General features: G+C 39.8%; 1 protein-coding gene across 1 annotated transcript in view; it reads right to left on the reverse strand.

Annotated features, from left to right (window-relative positions):
* Positions 1–12,604, reverse strand: part of LOC116971039 (endothelin receptor type B-like) — a 41,383-nt gene that overhangs the window by 11,709 nt on the left and 17,070 nt on the right. Inside the window, exon 3 of the mRNA XM_033017842.1 lies at positions 10,516–10,714. Coding sequence (XP_032873733.1) covers positions 10,516–10,714 — 199 coding nt within the window. The remainder of the gene's footprint in view (positions 1–10,515; positions 10,715–12,604) is intronic.

A 12,604-nucleotide genomic window follows, 5' to 3' on the forward strand; every position in this document is an offset into this window, starting at 1 on the left:
TAAAAAAATCATTTTTATAGCATTAATTCTCCCAAGCATTGAAATGGGGAGTGTTTTCCAGTATTGAATATTCTTATGTAGTTTATTCAGTAAGGGTGGGAAATTTAGTTTAAATAAAGAGGTATATGTCTTAGTTACCCAGATTCCTAAGTATTTAAATTTATCTTTAACTATTTTAAAAGGGGATTGTTGTATTGTATGTAAATTAAATTTTGTTATTGGCATGATTTCGCTTTTATTCCAATTGATTCTATATCCCGAAAACTGACCAAATTGAGTTATTAGATTTAATAGGTTTGGAATACTAGTTTCTAATTTTGTAATATATATTAGTATATCATCTGCATATAAGGAGATTTTATTCCTTGTGTCTCTAGTATTGTATCCAAATATTCCTGGATGGTTTCTAACGCTTTCTGCTAGGGGTTCGATTGCAAGAGCAAATAATAGTGGGGATAGTGAACATCCTTGTCTACAGCCTCTAGAGAGATTAAATTTAGTTGATAACATTTTGTTTGTTAATATTCTAGCTGTTGGGTTAGAATATAACAATTTAACCCATGTACAGTACTTCTCTCCTAGTTGAAATTTTTCCATCACCGAAAATATATATGGCCATTCTACCTGGTCAAATGCTTTTTCAGCATCTAACGAGATAATTGCTAACTCTGCGTTGGGGATTCTATTGGAGTATATAATATTAAATAATCTTCTCAGATTAAAAAATGAATACCGTTTGGGGATAAACCCTGTTTGGTCAGGATGTATTAATTTACTGATCACTAAGCTCAATCTATTAGATAGAATCTTAGTTAATATTTTCTGATCAGTATTTAAGAGGGCTATAGCTCTGTATGAACCTGGGTCTTCAAGATCCTTGTCCGTTTTTGGTATAAGTATAATTGTTGATTCATTTAGAGTTTCTGGGAGTTTCTGTTGAGTATAAGCATATTTGTACATTGTCTGTAGGCGTGGGGAAAGCAAGTCATAAATTTTTTTATAAAATTCCGAATTTAGTCCATCGGGTCCTGCCGACTTTCCATTTTTTAAGGACTTTATTGATTCTTCAATGTCTTTTATCGTAATTTCAGCCCCTAGCAATTCTCTCTCTTTCTGATCTAGACCCGCAAACTTACAATTCTGTAAAAATGTTTCCATTTCCGTTGATTGTTCTGTTATTTTAGATGAATACAATTTTTGATAGTATTGTAGAAATCTATCATTAATATCTTTAGGCAATGTTAAGGTTTCTCCCTTATCTGTTCTAATTTTGTATATTGTTTTTTCCCCGTCCAATTTGCGAAGTTGACGCGCTAATAGTTTTTGTGGTTTGTCACCAAATTCAAAATTTAATTGTTTTGTATGTTGATAAAGTTTTATAACTTGGTCTGAATAAATCTTGTTTAATTTATATTTCAATACTGCAATTTTATTGTGTTTTATCGTGGATGGTGCTGCTGCATTTTCTGTGTCTAATTGCTTTATTTCCATTTCCAGTTTCTTTTGTTTGGCCCTATTCTCTTTATTAAAAAATGATTGGGAAGAAATTAATGCTCCTCGTACAAATGCTTTAAATGTTTCCCAAAGAAGCGAGGCAGAGATTTCAGGGCTATCGTTAGCCTCAAAAAACATTTTAATCTGTTTTACTAGATATTCATTACATGACTTATCTTTTAAGATTTGGGGATTAAATCTCCATTGTGACTGTGTCTCTGCCATTCCGTTTACTTTGATCATAAATGTTAATGGGGCATGGAAGTAGGAGCAAGACCACAAAGGGGCTTGAATTGGAGAAATTATAATTTGATCAGTTTAGGCTACAGAGGCAAACCATTTTGCTTTGGAGCAATAAAAATGCCACTATTTTATTATTGTTTAAAAGTGCAGGTTGTAACCACCATTACCAAATGATTCGTTGCAAACTTTTCCATAATAATGTGTGATGAAAGTTATTTTCTGTACTATATTTCTCATGTAACCAATTTAATCCTTTCTGATAGATCCCTATCAAAAACACAGAGGACAAATTAATATTCCCAGCAAGCACAATTCTATTTTTTGTGCTTATGTCAAAGAAATTAGATTCCATTACATATGCCTTCTGGACTCAATACACGAGTAATTATTTATTTGTGAGGTAAAAACATATTTTAATTATTAAAATCAGAAGAAGCCAACCAAATGATGTAGAACAGAAAGAAGATATTTTAATGCCAAACAGACCCATGAAAGACCCCAGTCTTTTAAATAACAATTAGTATCTGGGACAGTAAGTGTAACAATCATAAACACATGTGTACTGCTGCATAAATCACAAAGTCATGCATCATTCATGAGTTTATGTTCATAGAATCATCAAACATTTTGATAGAGGAAAATAGTTTAGTATTATTTCCAGATTGCAACAGGCCAAACTATATCAATTCCATAATCTGTTTCACTCTGGTTTCCCAAATATTTATCTGATTCCCTCTCGGCTCTGATACACTTGCTTTCATTATAGCCATTGTTGCCATTTATTTCTGCTGCGAAGGCATAGTTGGGATGAGTCAATGACTGTTTTGGTCAATGCCTCACTGCATCAAAATGCAAACTGGCTGGGAATTGTATATTTGCATATTAGTCTGAAGAAGGTCCCCACCCAAAATGTCTCCACAATTTCCTCCACATGTTGCCTGGCCCGCTGAGTTTCTCCAGCAATTTCTGTTTTGCAGTGATTTTACTTCCCCGAGGCTAGAAGAGAGGGAGACACCGAAGGGGTGAGGTGCTCAGTGGGGTGTAGGGAGTGGGGATTTGAAGGTGGAGAAGCTGGGAATTGGGAATTTGCTGGCATTGACTGCAGTGATCAATCACAAAGGCTCTTACTGGATGTGAGATTATGAACACGGGCACCTTTTCTGGAAGAGACTGAAACAATAGCACCCTTTCTGGAAGGAAGTTTAGAATATCAGCCCCTTCTGGAAGGTAACTCAAATTTCAACGTACCTTAACTGGTACATGTGACAATAAACTACCTTGAAGTTCGAAGACAATAGCACTCTTTCTGGAAGAGAAATTAGGAATACTGCCGACCTTTCATGGGGGGGGGGGGGGGGGGTGCGGGCAGGGACATGGATTGGAACAACGTGTTTAGGTCGGGTGTGAGGGCTGCATAAATGTTTGGAGATGTGTGGTCTCCTGGGCCGTTGCTGCTGGAGTGAGACCAGTTTGTTCAGGTTACCATCAACAGGGGCTCCAAGACAATGTTATCCAAGTTTGCTTGCAATGCTCAGAAGGTACAGCTGGTTTGTAAAATTCATGTTAGGGCACAAGATTGACTTATGGGAAATGCCAGTTGAATTTTTGAAAATTACATGGGCATTTTCATTTTTTGCAAATTGGTAATGTGAAAATTGACTTTCAATTATGTAAAGCTGAAAATCAAACAAATCTATGCAATTTAAGCTATGGTTGTGTATTTTTATTGACTTTTATGTGGGAAATGGTCTAATGTCTCCCTTTATGCTACTTAAAATAATTGTCATTTTATTTCCTTGATACCAATTATTCAAACAATGAAAATGTATCATTATTTACTTCAATGACTGAACAAGTTTTATAAATGACATAGTTTTCTCCAACAGCGTGTGTATCCAGAATGAAGTGTTTTTTTCCTTCAATTTCTACACTCTAATCTGTTGTTTGGTCATTGCATATTAGCAGAACATTCTTTACATATTTATCTTTAAAAAATATATCATTTTTGCTTTTTATTCACTGCCAAGTGCATAACATTTGTCAAGTCCTACATGAAGACTTAACCATGATAAAACTTATTCGGACATGATTTTTATAAGGGACAACTATGGTGAAACAAATAGATGAAAGGATAAAAAAAATTGAGCAGACGCCCCTATTTAATAAATTTAATTTATGTCTTAATTTTGAAACTTAATGCTCTTTCTTGAATCTCTCTGCACCAGGAGCGCTGTCTGAGTGAAATTCACACGGTGCAAAGCCAAGGTGATACAGACACACACCGCGATGAACAGGAAGGTTTACGCTGTAATTAAGACGGCTAAAGCACAGTGTACGGTAAGTCCTTTAAAAGAGGGGGGGGGGGGGGAAGGAGGGAGAAGGAGCGGAGTCAACTTTTAAGAAGCCAGAGATACACGGCTGTAAAGCTCGGCGGACATTAACATTACCGGTCGGTTATCCTTGATTCTGAAAACTAATGCTTACTTTTTTTTTCCCCCAATGAGCCAATTAAATTCACCGGTCAATACCGGCTACAACCCTCGAGAACCTACGAGAACCTTCGACCTCCTGGCAACCCACTAGGACCTCCTGGCGACCCACCTATGGCACGAGAATTCTCGCTACTCTCCACAGCGGCTTCATTCTAGTCACCGCTAATTTTTCAACATGTTGAAAAATTTGCGGCGACAATAATGAGGGCCTGACTAGTTCCCATAATGCGGGAACTCCTCACGACCATGAAGGCGACTCCCCGGCAACCACCCGCGAACATGTGGCGACCATGTGGCGACTGCATAGTCTCCTGCAGTCGCCTAAAAAGTCGCCTAAGTGGGACAGGCCCATTCACGTGATAAACATCAAAGGAAAACAATTTAACAATTTTATGATTCAGTCCAGAAATGAAATGATTACACTAAGTATTTCAACTAGTTGTTGAAATATTCTATAGGAATAACTGACATTCCCAAGAACAAGTTAACTTTTTTTTTTTAACGTATCAGCAAACAGCAGCATTATCTAACCAAATTTGATAACATGCCACCCAAGGATAAAAAAAAGCAATCAAAGGTTTGATCAGAAAGGTAGGTTTTAAAGGATATCTTAAAGAAGGTAGGAGAGGTGCAATGTCAAAATAAAATTGAAGGACTAAATTCCGCAGAATTTAAGGCCGTGACACCTTGAGGTAAAGACACTAGAGGTGGGAAATTTATATTGGTGGTGCGTGATTGTCAGGGATGAAATAAATATCAGAGGCAGAGGAGCTTGAGGTGGTTACAGTGACACGGTCCAAGTCATTAACAGGTTTGGGAAACAAAGGTAAAAACATTAAAATTAAAGTATTGGTAAACCAGGAGCCAAAGTAGATCAATGAAAATACAGACAATAAGCAAATGGCATTTGGTGTGCGAGTAGTAATTGCAGGACTTATGAGCATGGATGGAAAATGAGACGATGTATGCTAGAGCAGTCAAATCTAGGCGCAAAATAAATGGAAGACCAAGGTACACCTTAAGGAAGACAACTCAGATATTACAAGAGAGGACAAGCAGAAATACACACTGTAAATCTTTCCCATCAAGCTGTTCCAGTTCAAGTTATTTTGTTGTGAGTGATTGCTCTAATGCTGACCGCAGCTCATAAAATCAATGGTTTTCATGGCTTCAGAAAGCTTCATGCACACTTTTTTCCTGCTTGAAGAATTATGACACACTGCGGAGATATATTTTTGATAGAATAAAATTACTCCTTCACATTAGAACATGACCCGGGCACTTTTCTATCTGGACCCAATGGTATAAAGCAACAGATCCAAGCACCAGAAAATGTGAGCCTTTGACTGCAAGAGGGGAAATCTCTTCAAACAATAGAGGAAAATATCGATCAACATCTTCTCCATGATGCGTACCAGTTTGGTGACCTTCTCACTCACTGATGCCCATGTTAAAAGCTATAGTGTGATCGAGGAATAATGGATCATCACAGTTACAAGAGTATTAAGGAAAGAGGGAGGTTATTCTGAAAAAGATAGATCACATAGATGTATCAGGATAGAGGCGTGGCAATGGTATTCTTCAAAGGACAAGGAGCCAATAATAGGGTCTGCTTGTGGAAGGCCAAATTGGAAATCGATGGTTGCCTGTTTATCTGGAACGGAATCAACAGAATACACACGAGTCTCAGGTGGAAAGTGAATTCAGAGAGGTCATGAGGACAGATGAGTAGGAACTAGGTAGAGAACTAATGAATTAAGCCTGGGCATGGCTTGGAGGTGGGACTGCAACAGGCTGCAGTCATAATGTCATAGAGTATGAAAACAGGGCCTTCGGCCCAACTGGACAATAGACAATAGACAATAGGTGCAGGAGTAGGTCATTTGGCCCTTTGAGCCAGCACCAACATTCAATGTGATCATGGCTGATCATCCCCAATCAGTACCCTGTTCCTGCCTTCTCCCCATATCCCCTGACTCCGCTATTTTTAAGAGCCCTATCTAGCTCTCTCTTGAAAGCATCCAGAGAACCTGCCTCCACCGCCCTCTGAGGCAGAGAATTCCACAGACTCACCACTCTGTGAGAAAAAGTGTTTCCTCGTCTCCGTTCTAAATGGCTTACTCCTTATTCTTAAACTGTGGTCCCTGGTTCTGGACTCCCCCAACATCAGGAACATGTTTCCTGCCTCCAGCATGTCCAAACCCTTAACAATCTTATATGTTTCAATGAGATATCCTCTCATCCTTCTAAACTCCAGAGTGTACAAGCCCAGCTGCTCCATTCTCTCAGCATATGACAGTCCCGCCATCCCGGGAATTAACTTTGTAAACCTACTCTGCACTTCCTCAATAGCAAGAATGTCCTTCCTCAAATTAGGGGACCAAAACTGCACACAATATCCAGGTGTGGTCTCACTCGGGCTCTGTTTTTGTTACCAAAGTGGATAACCTCACATTTATCTGCAATAAACTTAATCTGCAATGCATCTGCCGACTCCCCCAACCTGTCCAAGTCTCCCTGCATTCTCATAGCATCCTCCTCACAGTTCACACTGCCACGCAAACCAAGATGCCCCATCCAGGCTGGTTTAATTAGTCCATGTTTGCCCCCATATGCCTCTAAAACTTTCCTTTCCATGTACCTGTCCAAGTCTTTTAAATGTTGTTATGGTACCTCCCTCAACTACCTCCTCTAGCAGCATGTTCCACATATCTACCACCCTCTAAGTGAAAAAAGATGCCCCTCAGATTCACATTAAATCTTGCTCCTCTCATCTTAAACCCATGTTCTGGATTTTCATTCCCCTACCCTAGGTCAAAGACTATGTATTTATCATATCTATTCCCCTCATGACTTTATATATCTCTATAAGATCACCCCCAGCCTTCTGCACTCCAAGGAATAAAGTGCCAGTCTGCCCAACCTCTCCTTATTTTTCAGCCCCTCAGGTCCTGGCAACATCCTTGTAAATCTCTGCACTCTTTCCAGTTTAATGACATCCTTGCTATAGAGGGTGGCTAAAACTGAACACTGTACTCCAAATGTGGCCTCACCAATGTATATGGATAGGAAATGCTTGGAGGGATATGGGCCCAAAACAGGCAAGTTGGACTATTTTGGTTTTTTGCACTTGGTTTGCATGGGTGAATAGGGCTGAAAATCAGTTTCTATGCTGTATAGCTGCATGACTCTACGATGGACATATGTGATCCCATCTTTCATGACTTCACAGACATTTGAGCATTATTGTTTCAAAATAAATATTTCCTTGCTGTTGTGTTGCTAGTTTAGACTTTGTGGAGCGGAAAAGTCCAAGGAGTGGGTATGGGGTTTTGGGGCGACGCGTCGTCAAGATACAAGGAGGAAAGAGTCCTGAACAGACATTATCAAGTTGAGTGACACCAAAGTCCAGGAGCATGCCACAGAAGTTGGAAGAAGGGTTAGGAGGAGGAGGTTGGCTGTGCAAGAAAAAAAAAAAACTGGAGTTATTTTTGTTCTGCAGGATGATCCTAAAGCACTGTAAAGGTTAAACTGAAGAGACTGAGGCTCAATAGCATTTGATATGATCCCATCAAATATGCTAAGGGGTTGTTAGGACAGTAGTCACTGGAAAAGCACATTTATTTCACGTAGGAGTTCAAATTTAAGAAAGTAAAAAAATCCACATTTCGTACAGTGAAAGAACAAATCATTATGTCAAAAATCTTAGGTTGTGCAGCTGACATCAAAAAGACTGCAGAGATCCTTGTCATTTGAGAGATAACATTCTGGGAAATAGTTTAGCTATTTAAAAAAAGATTACTTTATAAGGAAGTAAAATTCTCAAGCAGTTTGGTACTCATGCCGATCCATTTAGAACTTTAGACTGAAGGCGACCAGGTAAGGATCAGATGCAACTTCACCACATGGATGAAATACTGCACGGAGTGGTTCACGGCTTGAGCAGCCAAACATAGAAGATAGAACAGTACAGCACAGGAACAGGCCCTTCGGCCCACTATATCTGTGCAGAACATGATGCCACGACCAACGCTTATCTGCCAAGTCTGTCCAACCTCTCCTTGCAGCTAATACCCCTAATCCAGGCATCATTCTGGCAAAGCTCCTCTCCACTCTTTCCAGAGCTTCTACTACCGCTCTGTAATGGGGTGACCAAAATTGCACGCAATACTCCAATTGCGGCCTCACCAAATTCCTATAAAGCTGCATCAAGGCTTCCTGACTCATGCTCAATGCTCTGACCAATGATGGCAACCATACCAAATGCCATCAGATCATCTAAGTGAGATAATCTAAAACTCTACTGCTTTTGTCCTAATTATTCCTAGCTTTATTCATCGTCTTCTTCTTCTGAGTCTGAGGTTCAATGGTAAATTTCACCATCAACTAAGCAATGGCTCTGAGCAGCGTTTCATATTTTGCGTGGTTTTGGCATGAATTATTATTGCTAGAGGACAGTGTGATACATTTGCAGTAAGTGAGTCGAGAATCTTGAGTGTTGAGTGTAGTAAGGCTGTTCTTTGTAGATGGTTCCAGTGAATGAGTAATGAATGTCATTGAGCTTGGCCTCTCAGATGCACAAGTTTCATGAGCATTGCTAACCTGCAATGGGCCATGGTTAAGCACTGTCTCAATTTAGAAATTAGCATGCATGTTTTTGTAAATTCATGAGTTCTTCATCCTCAAATCTCTACTCTCCTTCCATCCTAAGATACCTGTGGTCCTCCGATTCGAAATGTTGTCCTTTGGAGACTGTGCTTCGGGTTCTAGGCTCTAGAATTACCAATCTAAACCTTTCCATTTCCATACTGCTCTCTCCCCATTGAACACCCTCCTTGAACCCACCTTTTGGTCACCTGCCCCAATGTTTCTCTTATATGACTTGGTGTCCAATGTGGTTTGACAATCCTCGTGTAAATAGCCTTAGGGCATTTTCCTCTGTTGCAAGATCAGTACAGGTACATATTATAGTAATTTCCTTGACCTACAATAAGTATGGCACCTTCCAGATCTGCTCTCATCCACCCTATACTGATGAACTTCTGGGACCTTGTTTTTTATTCCATTGGGTTTTGCTGTTTAATTTTTCCAAATGAATACTTTCCAACATGTCTTTATACAAAACAAACGTCAAGCAAAACTAAATGGAACGTAGATAAAACATTATCTTTGTCCCATCGACTGTTTAGAGTGGTCATATTTCACTATCATACAAACCGCAAAATAATAAGCACTCAGGTGTGCTGGTACTTATAAATGAAAAGCAAATTTAAATATTGTCATTAAATCTTCATATTAATAGGGCTCAATTCAATGTCAATGACATGTTGAGAAACCTAGGATTTACCTGCAAAATTGGTTTTGTCTCCAGACCATTTTATTACATGCTGAAGGCAGTACGAATCCGTGGTTTTCCAACCAAGAAGTAAAACCAAAACTACCCCACAAAGTATGCAAGGGTAATTAATATGAATGCACAACGTCTTCTGGCTTGAATTTTATTACAGAGATATTTTCTCTTCAAACCACCTGTACATTTCAATTCAGCCTTTTTCCCATTCTATAATTGTGTAAAATAAAATGCTGTTCAGAATGTTAGTGCCTCGCCTTTTTTTAAAAGTTTGTGTTCACAAAATGAATTTTGGTTGTCGGGTGGCTGCTGCCCAATTGTTTGCCTCGCCTTTTTAACAAGTTTGTGTTCACAAAATGAATTTTGGTTGTCAGGTGGCTGCAGCCCAATTGTTTGCCTCGCCTTTTAAAAAAGTTTGTGTTCACAAAATGAATTTTTGATGTCGGTTGGCTGCTGCCCAATTGTTTGCCTCGCCTTTTAAAAAAGTTTGTGTTCACAAAATGAATTTTGGTTGTCAGGTGGCTGCAGCCCAATTGTTTGCCTCGCCTTTTAAAAAAGTTTGTGTTCACAAAATGAATTTTGGTTGTCGGGTGGCTGCAGCCCAATTGTTTGCCTTGGCTTTTAAAATCGTTGCAACAGTTGGCTGCCAGCCCAAGAATCCATTCGGCCCACAATGTCTAAACTAGCCCTCTGGAAACCAGTACCTTCGGCCCACAACACCCATACTAGCGCAACAGAAAGCCCCCCCCCAAACTGGCGAGCAATATTGGAATTGGTGGAGAGGTGGAATATTGCGTTGGTGACCAGCCCTCCCGTGTGATGCTGGGACCCAACGGATCCCACTTAGTCTAGTAACAGATAAAATCAATACATTTTGACATTTTTCTTATTTTCGTCATATATAACGATTTTTCTATATTTGTTACTGTTCCTTACCTCCTTTAAGTATGTTGTTGGAAGAACTAGACATACATTGAGCGTCATTTTTCCATATGTCAGCGGTTGTAAGTCAAAGGCAATGGCCTCAGGAACAGCCAAAATTATGGAGATAACCCAAATACCGATGATCTCTAATGCAGTCAGTAGTGGTACTCCGATCCCCTGAACACGGCTCCAGGAGACAACAGCTCTGTATCTGTTTCATAAGCACAGAAATCTCTGTTAAATTTACATATGCATTATTTAAAACTGTATCCTCTCTAACCTGTACATAGAGAATAAGGCCAAAGATGAGATATGTATAAAAGTGATTCATTAAGCATCAATTGCATTGATAGGTTACAATAGGAACAAAGATCTTTGATCAGTTCAGCAACAGCCCAACATTGTTATAGAGTCACGGAGGCACACGACACAAAAACAGGCTCTTTGGCCCAGCCTGACCAGGTTTTAAAACTGAGCTTGTTCCATTTGCCTACGTTTGGGCCATATCCATTGCATAATTTCCTATCCATCTACTTGTCAAAATGTATTTTTAATGTTACTACTTTACCCATCCCTAATGCTTCCTCTGGAAACTCGTTTTAATAATGCACTATCCAACGTGAAGAAATAGCTCCTCAGCTCTCTTGTAAATCTTTCCCCTCTCAACTTAAACCTATAGTGCCAAGTTCTGGACTCAATGCTAAGAAAAACAGTGACCATTCATCTTAATCTTTGCCTCTAATGAGTTTGTGTACCTCAGAGTCACAGATAGGAAGAAAGACAGAGAGGAGTAGAACACCAGGTTGAGTGGTGCAACAAAAACAACCTCTTGCTCAGTGTCGACAAGACTGAAGAACTAAACGTTTATTCAGAAAGGGGTAGTCGAGAGACTACATGCCAGTTTTCTTTGGCGGATCAGTGGTGGAGAGAGTTAGAAGCTTCAAATTCCTGGGCATTAACATCTCCGATGACCTGTGCTAGGCCCAGCACCTAGATGTAGGCATGAAGAAGACATGACATGCCTCTATGTCCTTAGAAGGTTAAAGCGATTCAGTACGTTTCCAAATACTTTAACAAACTTTCCAGAGATGTACTGTAGAAAGTATACTGACTGGTTACACTGGTAACCAATTCCTGGGATAGCAATTACAACACACAGGAACACAAGAGGCTGCAGAGAGTGGTGGTCAGCCCAGTCTTTCACGGACACAGACCTCCCCTCCTTCCCAAGCATTTACATGAGATGGTGCCTCAAGATGGCATCTACAATCAAGCATTCCCACCATCCAGGTGATGCCCTCTTTTCACTCCTACCATCGGACAGGAGGTACACAAGCCTGAAGTCCTACATCACCAGGTTCAGGAGCAGCACCACTCCTACAACTATATTGTTCTTGAAACTATATTGTTCCTGCACAACCCTAATCCTATCTAGACAACAAAACACTATGGTCCACCTCTCGTAGTATCATAACCTTGTTTTTATTTTAAATTATGTTTTGCACTAATATCTTGTGTCTATGTCTATGTCTATATCCGAGTCTATGACCTGTGATGTGATGCTGCTGTAGCTGTACCTCATCGCACTTGTGCATATGACAATAAGCTCAACTTGATTGACTAATCACTGAGAGCACTGCAAGTGGGATTGAAGAAATCATTCTGAAAGCTGATGCGGATTTGACCAATCTGCAATGGTAAATGCCAGTCCTGCTCTGATGGGCAGAGTTGGAGTCTGATGTCCCAGACAGTGTGCACATTTTGTAACGGGATGAAAATGGAATCCACCAGCTGCCTCTCAACCTCCACTGTTCTCTGCCTTGGGTATTTGCTTGTAATTGAAGCAGGCCAGATTTGACAACAGATTACCCAGAATGTGAAGCACAGGATCAGCAGACTGCACAGCCCGACAGCTCTGTGCTGCGTTCTCTGTCCTCCACCCACTCTATTTACTTAACCGTACTAATAACATTTTCTCCAACTTCATTCTCTTTGATGTCTTACTTCCTCTTGCGCAAATCACTGCTTTTCACTTTAACTCCATGAACTCTGTTCTCAGCCCTTTCTTGCTGCCAAGGTTTCTCAGCAAATCTTTTTAGTG

Source organism: Amblyraja radiata, chromosome 1, assembly GCF_010909765.2.
Source record: "Amblyraja radiata isolate CabotCenter1 chromosome 1, sAmbRad1.1.pri, whole genome shotgun sequence".
Classification (NCBI taxonomy): domain Eukaryota; kingdom Metazoa; phylum Chordata; class Chondrichthyes; order Rajiformes; family Rajidae; genus Amblyraja; species Amblyraja radiata.